Source organism: Coffea arabica, chromosome 11e (assembly GCF_036785885.1).
Source record: "Coffea arabica cultivar ET-39 chromosome 11e, Coffea Arabica ET-39 HiFi, whole genome shotgun sequence".
Lineage (NCBI taxonomy): Eukaryota > Viridiplantae > Streptophyta > Magnoliopsida > Gentianales > Rubiaceae > Coffea > Coffea arabica.
In genome coordinates, this window is record NC_092331.1 from 54971377 (window position 1) to 54986909 (window position 15533).

Consider the following 15533-nt stretch of genomic DNA (forward strand, 5'->3'; position numbering starts at 1 on the left):
TCTAAGTGTTGTTTTTGGGCCCATTTACTTCCCTTATCAATAAATGCTTCCCCTATTAATAAATGGGTTAAATTACTTTTGACAATTCCTTCCAAAAATAAAAGAAGAAAGAAAAATTTTCTTCGAACTTCACATCTTTCTATATAATGCATGAGCAATGAATTTGGTGTTAAAAAATTCTGTCATTATTTGTTATTCCAATTTTACCCTTACATAATAGGATAATATACCACCACCTCATGTTTCAAATTCATGTTTACATATTTATCCCAAAGTCTTCCTCCCAACTTCAATGAAAAAAAAAGTAGAAAAAATCCCGTGATATATTTTTTCCATTATTTGTTTTCCCTTGTATTATGCACAGCCGTAGGGGTGCCTCATCCACTAGGATTAATATCTTATCACAATTTTTTTTTCGGGCAACGATAACAATTGTATAGCCTATTCTATCCTAATCTACAGGGAGGGGGAGTCTAAGGAGAGTTGTGTGTTAGGGACTAATAGATATGTAGACCTAATTAGATCAAGGGAGTGCTATAACACCACTTTTAAATTTTTTTTGCTGTAATGAACCCCCTCCCCCCACCTACAGCCCAAGGAGGGACTTAAATTCCTGCCTGGTGGCCATTGAGCTAAGCTCAGTGGTTATCTTATCACAATTCAATTGCTAAGATCATCAATCTAACTTCTTCTTCTTAGGCGTGTCTCATTAGTCGTAGCTGTTATGAAGACCAATTCGCTCGCTAAGATTAAATCCGCTGTAAAGCAGTCCATACGAAAATTGTGGAGTAATTTAGGAATCATAATTTTGAGTCTTATGCTCTCACTTCTTTACACTAATTAGCCTTTCCTAACCTGTTCACGTCAGTCAAAGCATGAGAATAATTCCATTTAAGGTTCGAACAGACGATAGACATCAGGCTTAGCATGGGAGTATTTGCACTCAATGCCCAATTCATGCATTTGAGGTACACTGATTTTATGGACGAGAAGAAACAAGGATACTGAAATGATCGTTGGGTGGACAACGAAAATTCATTATTCATTTTCTGGTTTGCCCATTATTTACATTCTCATCCCGCAAAACTGTTTAATGTAACAACATTTATACTACTTTGAGTTGCAAAGACTCTCTTCCTTCTCTCTTAAAAAAACTCTCTAGCCAAAATATTCTCCAGCTTTCCCATGAAGAAAAATCTAGCCAAAACGTCTTCCAACCCTTTCATGGGAGAGAGATTAGACCTTTCTTCTGATATTTCCCCGTGAAAGGAGCCTCTCTCTAGTTTTATTTTTGTTTGTGTCAATACAGCCTCTCCCAAGATTTTTTGCTAAGAGTTTCTTCCATCTTAGGCTTCGTTTGGGAGCAGAGGATTTGGACAAAAAAGAAAGGGAAAAAAGAGAAAGTTAAGTTTTCATTCATTTGTTAGTTTTTAGTAGGAAAGAAAAGAAAGAAAATGGAAGGATCTAAGAGGATGAATAGTAGCCAAAAATTTTCCTCCCAAATTGGAAAAAAAATGGGAAGAAAGTTTGAGGATCCTTGTCACTTTTTTTAAAATGCCTATTTTGTCCTCAAAATGGTCTTGAACGAATTTTTAATGACTTTCATATCCAAAATCTTTCCACTAATTCTCAAAACTCCTAAACAACATAACAATCTCTTCTCTTCTCTTCTCTCATAACTTAGTTTTCTCTTCTTTTCTTTTCTATCCTAAACTCCCAAACTAAGCCTTAGGGTTGGCGAGTGAGAGTTCTCTTCTCTCCTAAACTTTTTTAGTAAGAATTTTGTTCTCTTTTAAGTTAGGTAGTTTTTCATTTTTTTTTATTGTTAGATTTGACCTTTTTTTTTTTAAGATTTTGATTGCCAAATCTAAAATTTCATAGGTCTATTCGGCAGATTTCACCATAATATCTGAATTTGAAATAGCTAATCAGTAGATTTGATGATTAAAAACATGCACAATTGTTCATGGGGCTACTAATATTTTATCTTAATTTTTATTTGTTTTTCATATTTGTAATATCCATTCTTTTCAAATCTATTCTTTGATATCCATGTATTATCATATCTATTTTTTTGACATCTATATATGATTGTATACGATTGATGATGCAACTTCTGCCACTAATTAATGCAAATTTTAATAAAATTATAATGTTTTATCAAAAAAAAATTAAACACATCTGTGGAGTTGCACACTCAAATGAGAAGTCTAGTTCCATGAATATGAATCTCAGGATAACCAAACACATTTACTCCTGCTTGCTAAATTGGGGTCTTGCTAATCTTAAAAATCAAGGTTAATTTTTATCTTTCACGTAAAATTATTTCACTATTGGAATTGTACATTCAAATCAGTTCGTCATTGGCATCATTACGTTGCACACTTAACTTTGTTCGCCAATGGAATCAATTATTTTCTTTTTGTTATGTAGCAAATTATATTCAGCAAAATAATATAACAAAGGGCCAACATGAGAACTAGGAAAAAGCGTAGGGATAAGGTTAAGTTAGCTAGACGGATCCTACGTAGAGCGGAACTGTTCAATTCAATGGCAAGTATGCCATTTCATAGCATGGCCATCATCTACGTAGAGCGGAACATCAGTTGATCAGATCGAAAGTATAAATATTCCAATTTGTGGATGCCTGTATTTGTCTATTTATGTTACATAGTTAGTTGAATGGTCATATCTCCATCTAGTGCGGCTATACTAAAACATTCTCTTGCGCATGCAGCAACAAAACTGTTGTGCATCCTGGGTCAGGTGTGATGATACAAGCTCAAGCTACAAGCCTCACTTCTTTAATAAGGTACGGGAATCATTTCTAGAATTGACAAGAACTGGAGGGGTAGACAACTTGTTTTCCTTATCTGGTGCATCGTCGCTTTTCTTGATGCTTCTTTCATCTTTTTGCGATGTAGTGGAAGACGATGCTCCTTGTATCTGTACTGTTAAACTTCCACCTAAAATTGAACGGTATAGATATGGTAAGCATCTTCGCAGCATATGTTTTGGGGTTAGGGGAGAGCAAAAGCACAGGCAAGCTCAAGTTTCTGAGTAGCAAAAAAGATGTTACTCTGGTGAGATCTTAAATCTTTGACTTGTCACCCTGGTGATGCTCCCAAACTGTAAGGGCTATAGTCATTTTAAGAACCAGTTGATTTTCTTAGTCAATTAACCTGTCCATTTAAGTAGTTAAAATGAAATAGATGGCACCGACAATAGCCAGAAAGGAGATGAAGAATAGACACACCAGGTACGGAAAGCAAATCTGAAGAGGATCAACTTGCCAAAAGCATCAGTTTTAAAGTTAATATTGCGAAATAATCAGTCACCAACAATTTATTCTGGCACGTATTGCTACAAATGGACAACCACACTACAATAGGCCACGTCAGAAATAATAATTGTGAAGATTAGCAAAACAAAAAGCAATTCACTTGGAAAACTCCAAGGGGTCAACAAAATGTCCCAGAAGCACTATAGCAGCACAGATACCTTGATGGCTAGACAGCCTAAGTTATAATGTAATATGCAGGTTGAAACATTGTTAAAAACTTGTCCTCCTTTCATCAAGTAGTTATTTGGCTAGAAGTCAATTAATTAAGTCAATTGACTACATGTTTCTACCATGCATGGTTGGATTTTAGAAATCATATAGCAGATGGAAGATGTCTTATACCTAGAACAAGAGCAGCTCCAATCCATCCATTGACACCCCATCTCTCTCCAAGAAGAAACCATGCAAATGCAGCACCCCAGACCGGCTGCAACCCATAGATTATTGCGGTTTCTGTGGCTGAAACATCTCGCATGGCCGCTATCTGTATTATAATACTAGGTGATTAGATCAAGACTTGCTAGCAAAACCTGCTTAGAGAATAAGCATATATTGGTTAAGTCTTGGTTTCAAGTATTTATTTATTGAAATGAATAAAAAGCTAAATTTTCCAACTGTAGGTCATGATCAAGGTCTATTCTTTAAAATGAAATGCATCTCAAACACTTCAGACAGTCAAACTAAATTCCGTACCTATTAGTATTATCTAATATTGCAGCAGAAATCATGTAGCGAATTATTCTGATGTCTGACAATTAGAATTGTAACACCAATTGTGGAATGGAAGTGCTAGAAGAGAATCACTAGTTTCTCATCATGGGAAGTAACATCTTATTAGACAGGTAGTTTGAATCATCTACTCTTGGACTGAAACAGAGAGCACTTGTTTTCATTGGCGAGACAACAGATATGATTGATGAAGTAAGAAAGAGAAGGAATAGGATGCCATCCCCATCACAGACTGAAAAGACAAGACATAACAAACTGAACAAGTTACCAACCTTTTTTAACATTCCAGGGCAAGATGCTCAAGAACGACCAGTAACTTGGCACGCCCTGGAATAGCCCAAGCCTCTGATTCTGCATTCTCCAATTCAGCTTTTATATAGGTAAACCTTGGTTTTGGTCTTAGTTTTCTTGTCAGTCATTTCAGCAGTTAACTTCCCCTTCTCACAAAATTATCATCTGAGGTAAACATCTAGTTCCTAAATTTTGAAAATTTGCAGGAAACTCCCTTGTATATTTATGTGACCAGAGTAACATAATAGAGTGCAGGAGCTAAAAATATTTCTAACTGCAAAATAACAAGTAATTTTATCTGATTAAAAAAAGTTTTAACATAATGCATGTACTAAAATACTTTTGGTTCTTTTATGAATACAAGGAAAAATACCATTGCCTCTTCTATTCTTATCAGAATAGAAGTAATCCTTTATTTCCATCTAGCCCTCCTTTAAATACTTAAGGAGAGAATTTATATTTCAGTTTAACAGACAAACTTTAGACTACAACAAATAGATGAGTACACGCAATTCAATTCAATCAACAGAACAGGATTGCATAGATGGAACCATATAGAAAGTTGCTCAAGATATGAGCACAAAGGCTTGTAAAAGAAGAACCTTCACAAGTAAACACTCAAGGTAGAAAACCAAAACTTTAAGGTGGCCATACCTCTACCCATAGACATAATCCTGTGGAGACAATACCAGTATAAATTGCAGGTACCCATGGGAATGCTACCATCCAATCCGCAAATTTTGCCCATGTCCAGGATGATGGATTTAATGCTTGAGTGCCACCAGAACAAACTCCAAGGACATACCACAGCGTTGATAAAAAAGCAACCACACATACCTAAAGGAATAAATGTCCCAATAATTCATGTAAACTGAAAATACAAAGCCAACAGATTGAGGTGGCACTGAGAGTAATTCAATTCCTTCTAAACTAACCTCATATCCGAGGAGAGGTAAGAGGTTCTCTTTGGTAGTAGCTCTAGAAATATGTTCTGTTCTTAGCATGTGAACCCCAAAAAATACGGCACTTGAGAAATTCAACAAGTCCCCAACCTGAAAGGTCACATTAAACTAGTGAGTACTCTTGCATGTCTGTCTTCTGTTGAATGACAAACAATGGTTTCCAGTAAACATATTCACTTGAGAAGTCAAAGTTAACCTCTTCACACTCGCATGTAATAATTTTGAGCAAGCAAATAAACCAGGAAATGTAGAAGACACTTACACAAGGAGGTGAGCCACTGGATTCTAGCATTCCGACTCCTACTATAGACACGAGGGCTCCAAACCAAGTACGTGCAGGGATCTTCGATCCTAGGATACCAGCAAGCAAAGGAACCACAATCACCTGAAGAATTGTACCAAAATTTTGGAATGCTGGCTTATATGTCTATCAGTGTAAAATAAAATGGCAAAAAATTTGTGAATTGAACGAGATCCTTGCATATTTTCTTACAGTGAACATTGTGAGGAAAGATGCCCGTCCTGCATCGGACGTCTGCAATCCAAGTGCTTGCATAAGGTAGGCGAGGCTGATCCAAAATCCCAATTCTATCCCAGCATTCCGAGTTTGAACATCATCTCTTGCTTTCAAAACAAATGGCGAAAATGCGATTGCAGACAAAACAAATCTGACAATAGTGAATGCTTCAGGATCAATAAATGCTTCCACTTCTTTCACTATAGGAATATTGCTAGCTGCAAAAAGAAATGATGATATTAGTTAAGCACAATACCAAAGGCCACAAAAGAACTATGTTGCTACACAACAAATTTTGGCCTCATATGTCAGCCTCAGAAAAACTATGAAAAAGCAAGCATCATAGATTCATGAGGCTTGCAAAGAATTAGAGAATGCATATGCATACTATGATCCCAGCCATTCGCAAGCCATTAAGAAAAGTTTCTAGACCAGTTAGAGCTCTTTCCCATCACATAGGATTGAAGAGAATCTCTACAGTGTATTTACCATATACAAGTGACACAAAATTCGGGAAAGTTTACATAAATGAAGATATGCTTATGTAATTAGCTTTCTGTTACGCCAAATGATACAATTGAAGATCTCAAAGTGACATGGTAAACAGCCAAAATGAAAACTCAACTAGAAAAACATTTTCTCAACCAAAGTTTGATTCAACATGTCCCGTGATTTTCTGAAATATCTCGATGTGACTCCTCTTGATGCTCTCAAATGTCATCATGAGCTAAAAAATGAGCTCCACTTAAAGATTTCCATCCTACGTTTTATACATTCTTCCTTTAACAAGTTCAAATAAGAATCTAGAATTACTTCAAGAAAAGCATAATAACGACTAGGAATCTTGGCCTATCACTCTGTGTATGGAGATCAGTCATCCTTTCTCCGACAACATCCACCTCATAGATAATCAAGATTACATTTTTCCTTTTTTCTTTTACTAGTATTTTTCCTTGAACCGACACAACCTACCAATTTATCCTGACTAATAAGCACAATATCACATTTTTGCATCATAGTAGTTAATTCATTACCTTAAAAATTAATCGTTAAAACTAGAAAAGATTTTCAGAAAAGTTTTCAATAAAAAACTGACCGTAAATTATTGTGATGACATTGAGCAAGAGAATGCCCCTCACTTTCTTCGATGCGAATAAAATCTTTCTCCATAGCGCTTTCCGTTCAAAGCTTCGACTTTCCGGTAAACCAACGCTTTTTTTAGATAAGTCGGGCTCCTTTTCACTATTTGAGAAATCGCTATCTCGAAATTTAACTAAGAATTTCGGCTCGCGTGATTGTTTCTGCTTAACGTTTGTTCCATGCGACGTCGGAGTAAGTTTGTTTTCCGTCGGACCGGAACTACTACGGTGGCAAGTGAAAGAAGAAGAGAGGTGAAAACGACGCCGGTTCGGGAAATAGTAGTGAGCGAGCGTGATTGCTGCGGCAGAGCTGCAGTGAAACGGAGATGAAGGTGCAGCCATGGTACAATGGGGTGCAGCCGCAGCTGAACACAGACTGATTTCTCCTTGTCTAATTTTTTTGTATATTTAAATTTGGAGAACTTGAGGAAAAATTGGACAAGTGATTTACTGACGCGTGTACGATTTTTGGACTGGGATGGAGAGTGTGGAATGACAATAGAGCCGTCTGCTTGACGTGTCGGGTGTTGATTGGCTGGTTCTGTGGTCGGGCGTAGCTATAGAAGAAGAAGAAAATGGTTGGACAGAGATCAAAGAAGCCTGCGTCAATCTAAAGATTGAGTGGCTTCGTTCTCCTTATTAGTTAGTATCACAACGCTCTCCACGTACAGGACGTTGAACCTCAAGATTAGGATATCTTTGTTTGAACTTCAAGATTAATTTTCCATAAGCACATTTCTTTCTTATTATCTTTTCTTCATATATCATTATATTATATTTTTTATCAAAATAAAAAGGCTTAAGAAAATAACAATCTAAACGGCCTCTTAACTGCTTATATATTGTTTGTGTGATATTTGGAAATGCGAAATAATCATAAGAAATCGCATCAAACTAAATAAGTTAATAAACGTGAGCGTGTATATTGTATAATTAAAAATATCAAATTGTGTTTAATAGCAAAGGCTGTCGGAGCTCTCAAATTAATCTCGAAGTAAAACAAGTTTAGTATATGCTTGTATTCTTTTGAGATAAACTAGGGTAAAGGGAATTGAGGTAAAAATTGTGATAATGTATGAAAATTCGATGTAAAGTGGTAATCATCACCTACAATTTGCACGCCATATTCAACCTTCTCTCTATATATTTGTGATGCTAGGTACATATTGTATTGAGCAAATTGCGCGAAATGCTACTAAACTATTGTGAGGTGCCGGTTTTGATCACTAAACTTTTTTATTAATAAAAAATGTCACTGAACTAGTAAATCTGTATCGTTTTAATCACTCCATGTACTTATGCCGTTAAAAGAGATGGAAATTAACTTTTTGAAGGACAATTTCGTTTGCACAGCCTTTTCCTTGAACCTCTCCAACTTAAATTGCTGATTCATTACCCTCCCCCTCCCCCCAATTCTGTCGGTCTCTCTCCTCTTGGCTCCATCTCCCTCTTCCCCCATCCCAACATCATACTACTCCCTTCGTCTCACTTTGATAGTTCTGTTTCTTTTTTCACACAGTTTAAGAAAAAGTAGTTAATTTTGTTGGAAAAGTAAATTTAGATTGCTATTTTCCTAAAATACCCTCACATTAAATATGGTACAACTTTATGGGAACTTGAATTGATGATAAAAAAAGAATCAACTCTCATTAAATGGAGTAGGTTTATAGTAACAACTACTTACATTGAATAAGAGTATTTTAGGAAAATTAAAATACAACTACATTTTTCAATTCGAAAGTGGACTACAATTTGGGACAGATGAAAAAGGAATACAGGACTATTAAAGTGAGACGGAGAGAGTATTATATAAATTTCTATTCTACAACTACTGCTGCTACAAAAATCTTCCCCCCTCATCTTCCCCCTTCTAGTCCCAAGAGAAAAGGAGGGAAAAGAACTTCTTCCTCCTCCTACTACATTTTCAATTTTCTCCCATCCAAAAATTAAAAAAAAAAAAACCAAAAATGAGGGAAATCTTGCACATTCAAGGAGGTCAATGCGGGAATCAAATTGGTTCCAAATTCTGGGAAGTAATCTACGACGTGCACGGGGTTGATCCAACCGGCCATTACAGGGGAGATGGCTCCAATGATCTTCAATTGGAACGCATCAATGTCTATTTCAATGAGGCTTCCGATGGCTGTTATGTTCCTCGGGCTATCCTCATGGATCTCGAGCCGACACAATGGACAACAGTAGGTTCGGCACTTATGGCCAGATCTTCGAGCCCAACAACTTCGTCTTTGGTCAGTCTGGTACCGATAACAACTGGACTAAAGTGTTAGGGTATCAGGCCAATTATTTGAAAAGGAAAAGACCAACAATTTAATAGAAAATAATATCTAGCATGAACGATGAACAACACACAAGAATTAACGTGGTTCGACTTAATCACCAAGCCTACATCCACGGAGAAAAAAACTTGTTCTTACTATGAGAAAAACACCACAAGATTACAACTTGATTCCCAAGCCCCAACTCTTGTATAACCCTCTCACCCACTAAAAACTCTCTCACCCCTTTCTTGTGTATCTTTGTAATATTTCAATCTACCAATTTATAGAGAACATTACTGCTAAAAAATCAAATAACAATTGAAAACCAATACTATTTCCTAAACTCATATAGAGTAGAAAAATAGTATCTAGCTAAATAGGAATTTACTTGACTACTACTTCAAGTAACTAAATCCAATTAGAAAACTAGTTACTTCCCACACCAAATAGGAATCTTGACTAAAAGAAATTAAGCCAATTTCCTAACAAATCTCCACCTTGGCGAATATTTCTTTTAGCAAACACAACAAATCATCCAAAAAAAACTCCATTTGCCTTTTCCCACCAAGTACCTTGGTGCCTAACTACACACCTGAATCAAAACGGTCTTGTTTTCAATTGAGTCAATCGGCAAATGAACGTGTGTAGCTAACCGAGTCCAACATCTAGTTGACTCGCGAGAGGGGCCTCAATTCACCCTCTCCCATAGCAGGATTTTTCCTCTCACCACCATTTGTAATTTGAGCATTCTTGGATCCCCTTCCGCTCCCAATCCATTGAGGTATTCAAATGGTACAGATTACCATACTTCTTCCCCATCAACAAGACCATCTCGCCATGTGTGATTTTCAAGACTCCACCTGCAGCGGAAAAATGGTAACCCTCGGAGTCTCACTGGCTCAAAAAAATTAGATTACTTCGTAATTTTGGGACATAAGCCACACCACCCAAAGAACGAATCTCTCCATTCAACATTTTGATTTTTACCACTCCAACACCTTTGACTTGACAAGTAAATCCATCTCCCAAGGACATAAAACCTGTCTTCTTTCTTTGGAGAGTACCAAAATAGCCTAATCTGGAGCAAACATGTGAAACACATCCAGAATCTAAAATCCAACCATCACGAGAAGAAGTATTATTACCTTTGGAGATTATGAGAATATCTCCACCCGATGCATATCCAGCAACATTATCATAGTCATTCTCATCATTTTTCTTTCGATGAGGGCAATATTTTTTGATATGGCCAAACTCATGACAACCAAAGCACTGGATTCCACCCTTTCTCTTGGCATTTGAACCACCTGCCTTAGATTCACCGCCAAATTATTTTCCTTTTTTATTCTTACCTCGAGCAATTAACGTAGTTTCTTGTGTCATATCCTGGTTTGCCTTCATTTATTTTTCATGATCCAACAAAGAAGACTACACATTCTCGAACTCTAAAGTGTCCTTCCCATACAACAGAGTTGTCACGACACTTTCGTAAGAATCAGAGACTGAGATAAGAAGTAAAAGGGCCTTATCTTCTTCCTCAATATCTACGCCAACCTTTTGGAGTTGATCCAAAATTCCGTTGAACGTATTCATGTGATCCATGAGGATGCCACCCTCCACCATCTTTAGTGCATAAAGTTGCCGCTTTAGTGCTGTTGGGTTTTAGGGATACTACGCAGCGAAAAAATAAAAATTTTTCCCTAAAACCATCCAGGAATCACCCTAGATTTTACGTATGATGTACTAAAGGTAGGGTTTTAGGATTACCTTAATCCAAGCGGCGTCTCCCTGCAGCGTTGTTTGAGGATGGTCAGCCCTTAAGCAGTCCAATCGTCCTGCCTCTACTGATATCCACGCTAGAGCAACCCTGGATCGTCTCACGAACTATGTATTGAAGAGAAAAAGGTGCTAGCCTTTTTACTCTTTTCAAACGTATATTTTTTCTCTCTCTCTCGTATGTGACGCTCACACTCTGTATCTGTATATCAGCTAACCCCCAAACACCGTTGGAGAAAGAGAGAGATATATGATTAGCTAGAATGATGAGTCTTCTTGTTTGATTCAAAATCAAAACAATAAGACTTCTCATCACACCAGACTCTATCTATCATTATCTGATAGATAAGAGATAACCATTTACTCTTATCTACTCAAAAAGGCCTGGAATTAATTTTCCTTTAAAATTAAACTCCGATTATTTACATAGTTTCAATCAAGGATTAAATCTCTATTGCGTGTGACCCAATAGGTCCCGAATGCATTGGTAATAATTATGGTTTAATAATTAGATAAAATAAACAACTTTATTTTATCATAACTTATAATAAATAATTAATCCATAATTATAAATCACGAGCGGTATCTAGCAACACATCGCGATTACCCAATTATTCGGAATTAGTCAAGGGAATTTGACCTAACCTTTCCGTGAAAAATTACCGTGTAATTATTATCCTTTCACCAAAGATATCCAATTAGTCAGGAATAAGGAATAAGTGCCAATTCCCTGATGACTAATTAAATTTTCTAGTTCCCGAAATTTACCCTTAATTAGGTTAAATTGAAGACATTCTTCAATTTACCTAATAGTCGACTTTAGGGTTAATTTCTCACTAGTGGCCAACCGGATATCAACTCCTTCTATCAGAGTGGTAAATCCTATCTCAATCACCCATTTTCTTTACATGCTTCACACTACATCCAACTTCTACACTTTAAGGCACTCACGAAGAGTAATAAGTAATTAGAGTCAAAATGTAGCGATTCACACTCAAGATATTATGGTGATCTCAAGTCGTAGGATCACTTACACAATTTTTCACTAGAGATACACCATTGGCACTAGATAGATATTCTAACGGGATCTGTAAACGGATCAATCCAATGCATTTGTACTTTCCAAATCATCTACACATTAGCCTAGGTATCATCATACCATAGTTGATGAGAGCAACCACTAATTACATTAATTAGAGGCTAACTGTGTACTAGTTTTACCGTACTAAAGATGTCCTATTTCATTAGTACTATAACTAGGGAATTTTAAGAATATTACTATAAAAGCGATTGATATCTCATAGTCATCAACTCTTGTGACTACCATCACATTAGTAAACATTCTAAGGACTTTATCAGTTATATCTAATATTTAACAGATAAATAAGAAGTTATTAAAATACAAAACATATAATTTAGGAATGTATAAAATAAAACCAAATACATTGTTTTAAGGCATACATTCCAACAATCTCCCACTTGCACTATAACACATTATCCATGTTTTTCATCCCATAAGATAATACATGATTATCATGCTTCTTTTGAGGAAGAACTTTAGTAAGAGGATCAGCTATGTTATCCTCTGTGGAGACTCTCTCTATCTTTACATCATTCCTAGCAACGATTTCTCTAATCAAGTGAAATCTCCTAAGCACATGTTTGGATCGCTGATGAGACCTAGGTTCCTTGGCTTGAGCTATAGCTCCATTGTTATCACAGTACAAAGTGAAGGGATCAACAATGGTTGGAACCACACCAAGTTCAGTTACGAACTTCTTGATCCAAACTGCTTCCTTAGCTGCTTCCGCGGCTGCAATGTACTCAGCCTCTGTTGTAGAATCTGCTGTGGTGTCTTGTTTGGAACTCTTCCAACAGACAGCACCTCCATTAAGAGTAAAAATGAAGCCTGACTGTGATTTACAATCATCCTTATCTGATTGAAAACTCACATCAGTATAGCCTTTGAGTTTTAACTCACCCTTTCCATATATTAAGAACAAATCTTTGGTCCTTCTTAAGTACTTAAGAATGTTCTTAACGGCTATCCAATGATCCTTACCTGGATTAGCTTGAAATCTGCTTGTGACACTCAGAGCATAGGAGACATCAGGTCTTGTACATAACATAGCATACATAATTGATCCAATTGCTCAAGCATATGGAACATTGTGCATCTTATCAGTCTCAACTTGTGTCTTTGGACACATGTTTTTAGAAAGGCTTATACCATGAGTCATGGGTAAATTACCCCTCTTAGACTGATCCATGCTAAACCTTTTTAGCACTTTTTCTATGTATATAGATTGTAAAAGACCTAGTAGCCTTTTAGATCTATCCCTATAGATCTTAATGCCTAATATATAGGCCGCTTCTCCTAAATCTTTCATGGAAAAGTTCTTCGACAACCAACCCTTTACCGATTGTAACATCGGTATATTGTTTCCCATTATTAATATGTCATCTACATATAAAATAAGGAAAATAATTGAACTCCCACTAACTTTCTTATATACACAAGGTTCATCCGGATTCTTGAGAAATCCAAACTCTTTGATCGTCTCATCGAATCGGATGTTCCAACTCCTAGATGCCTGCTTAAGTCCATAAATGGACTTTTGTAGCTTACATATTTGACTAGGATTTGTAGATGTAAAGCCTTCAGGTTGTGTCATATACACATCCTCATGCAATGTCCCGTTAAGGAACGCGGTCTTTACATCCATCTGCCAAATCTCATAGTCATGATATGCTGCTATGGCAAGCAATATCCGAATGGATTTAAGCATAGCTACTGGTGAGAAAGTTTCATCATAATCGATTCCCTCTTTCTGCTTGTAGCCTTTGGCTACCAGTCTAGCTTTATAGGTAACCACATTACCATCCATGTCAGTCTTCTTCTTGAAGATCCATTTACACCCTACAGGTTTTATCCCTTCAGGTGGATCAACTAAGGTCCACACCTTATTGTCATACATGGAATTTATTTCGGAATTCATGGCTTCTAACCATTTAGAGGAGTCTGGATTACTTATTGCCTCTTGGTAGGTAGTAGGTTCGTCATCTTGAATGACTAGAACATCATTGCTATGGTTCACAAGAAATTGGTATCTCTTGGGAGTTGAGCGTGCTCTTACTGACCTACGAAGCCCTTGTGTATTAACAGCTTCAGTATCTGCCCCATCGTTATGTGGTTGAAGCTGTTCTTCATTAGATCGTTCAATATTTGTTGGATGATCCTGAATTTCTTCAAGATCTATTCTACTCCCACTGCTTCTTTCTAGAATGTATTCTTTCTCTAGAAAAATAGCATGTTTTGAGACAAACACTTTTTGCTCAATTGGATTGTAGAAATAGTATCCTATAGACTCTCTTGGATACCCTACAAACAAACATTTGTCAGATCTAGATTCAAGCTTGTCTGACTCTGCCCTCTTCACATAAGTTGGGCAGCCCCAAACCTTCATATAAGACAGATTTGGTTTCTTTCCTTTCCATATCTCATATGGTGTGGAGTCGACAACTTTAGTGGGTACTCTATTAAGAGTATAAGAGGCTGCATCTAATGCAAATCCCCAAAACGATTTTGGGGCACTTGAGTGGCTCATCATAGAACGAACCATATCCAATAAGGTTCGGTTTCTCCTTTCAGATACACCATTTAACTGTGGTGTACCTGGAGGAGTCCATTGTGGAACTATTCCATTATCCTTTAAATAAACTCCAAACTCGTCAGATCGTAGTGTCTTAATACTTTTATTGGTTTGTTTTTCTACTTCATTCTTGAATTCCTTAAACTTTTCAAAGGATTCAGATTTGTATTTCATTAAATACACATAACCATATCTCGAATTGTCATCTGTGAAGGTGATGAAGTATGAAAAACCACCTCTAGCAGTGATCGACATTGGGCCGCATACATCAGTATGTACTAGCCCAAGTAAATCACTGGCTCGTTCCCCTTTTCCAGTAAAGGGCATTTTGGTCATTTTGCCAAGTAAACAAGCTTCGCATGTATCATACGATTCATAATCAAATGAATCAAAGTATCCATGTTGGTATAACTTGGAGATGCGTTTTTCATTTACATGACCAAACCTACAGTGCCAGAGGTAGGTTTTATTTAGTTTATCTGTTCTCATTCCTTTTTCACTCACATTGAGAATTTGATGATCAAGATCTAGAATATATAAACCGTTATTCCAACTTCCAGAACCATAAAACACACCATTTTTAGAAAAAGAACAACATTTATTCTCCCGGGTTAACCGAAACCCATTTAAATCCAAACAGGAAATAGAAATGATGTTTGTAGTAAGTGCTGGAACACAATAACAATCTAATAATTCTAAAATCAATCCATTGGGTAAAGTGATATAATAAGTCCCTACAGCTAAAGCAACAACTTTTGCTCCATTGCCCACACGTAGGGTGACTTCTCCTTTTCCCAGCTTTCTACTGTCCCTTAGACCCTGCATAGATGTGAAAATGTGAGAA

The 15533-nt window shown here is 36.7% G+C and overlaps 1 protein-coding gene across 2 annotated transcripts; it reads right to left on the reverse strand.

Annotated features, from left to right (window-relative positions):
- Window positions 1–2606: 2606 nt before the first annotated feature.
- Window positions 2607–7519, reverse strand: LOC113718950 (uncharacterized). Of its 2 annotated transcripts, none has more exons than XM_027243885.2 (7): window positions 6939–7505; window positions 5819–6060; window positions 5588–5710; window positions 5299–5415; window positions 5018–5200; window positions 3686–3827; window positions 2607–2966 (listed from the first exon to the last, which is right to left on the reverse strand). In XM_027243885.2, the coding sequence occupies exons 1-7, from the start codon at window positions 7321–7323 to the stop codon at window positions 2797–2799; spliced, it is 1362 nt and encodes a 453-aa protein (XP_027099686.1). In that variant the 5' UTR covers window positions 7324–7505; the 3' UTR covers window positions 2607–2796. The 2 variants fall into 2 exon arrangements, with proteins under 2 accessions (XP_027099686.1, XP_071927921.1); XM_072071820.1 differs by having other exon boundaries at window positions 2864–3182; window positions 6939–7519.
- Between the last annotated feature and the right edge of the window lie 8014 nt (window positions 7520–15533).

Coding starts and splice junctions, on each gene's coding strand:
- LOC113718950 (XM_027243885.2), bottom strand. CDS start 7,323: ATGGCTGCACCTTCATCTCCGTTTCACTGCAGCTCTGCCGCAGCAATC. Junction 6,061..6,938: donor TGTCATCACAATAATTTACG/GTCAGTTTTTTA, acceptor TTCTTTTTGCAG/CTAGCAATATTCCTATAGTG. Junction 3,828..5,017: donor GATTATGTCTATGGGTAGAG/GTATGGCCACCT, acceptor ATTATAATACAG/ATAGCGGCCATGCGAGATGT.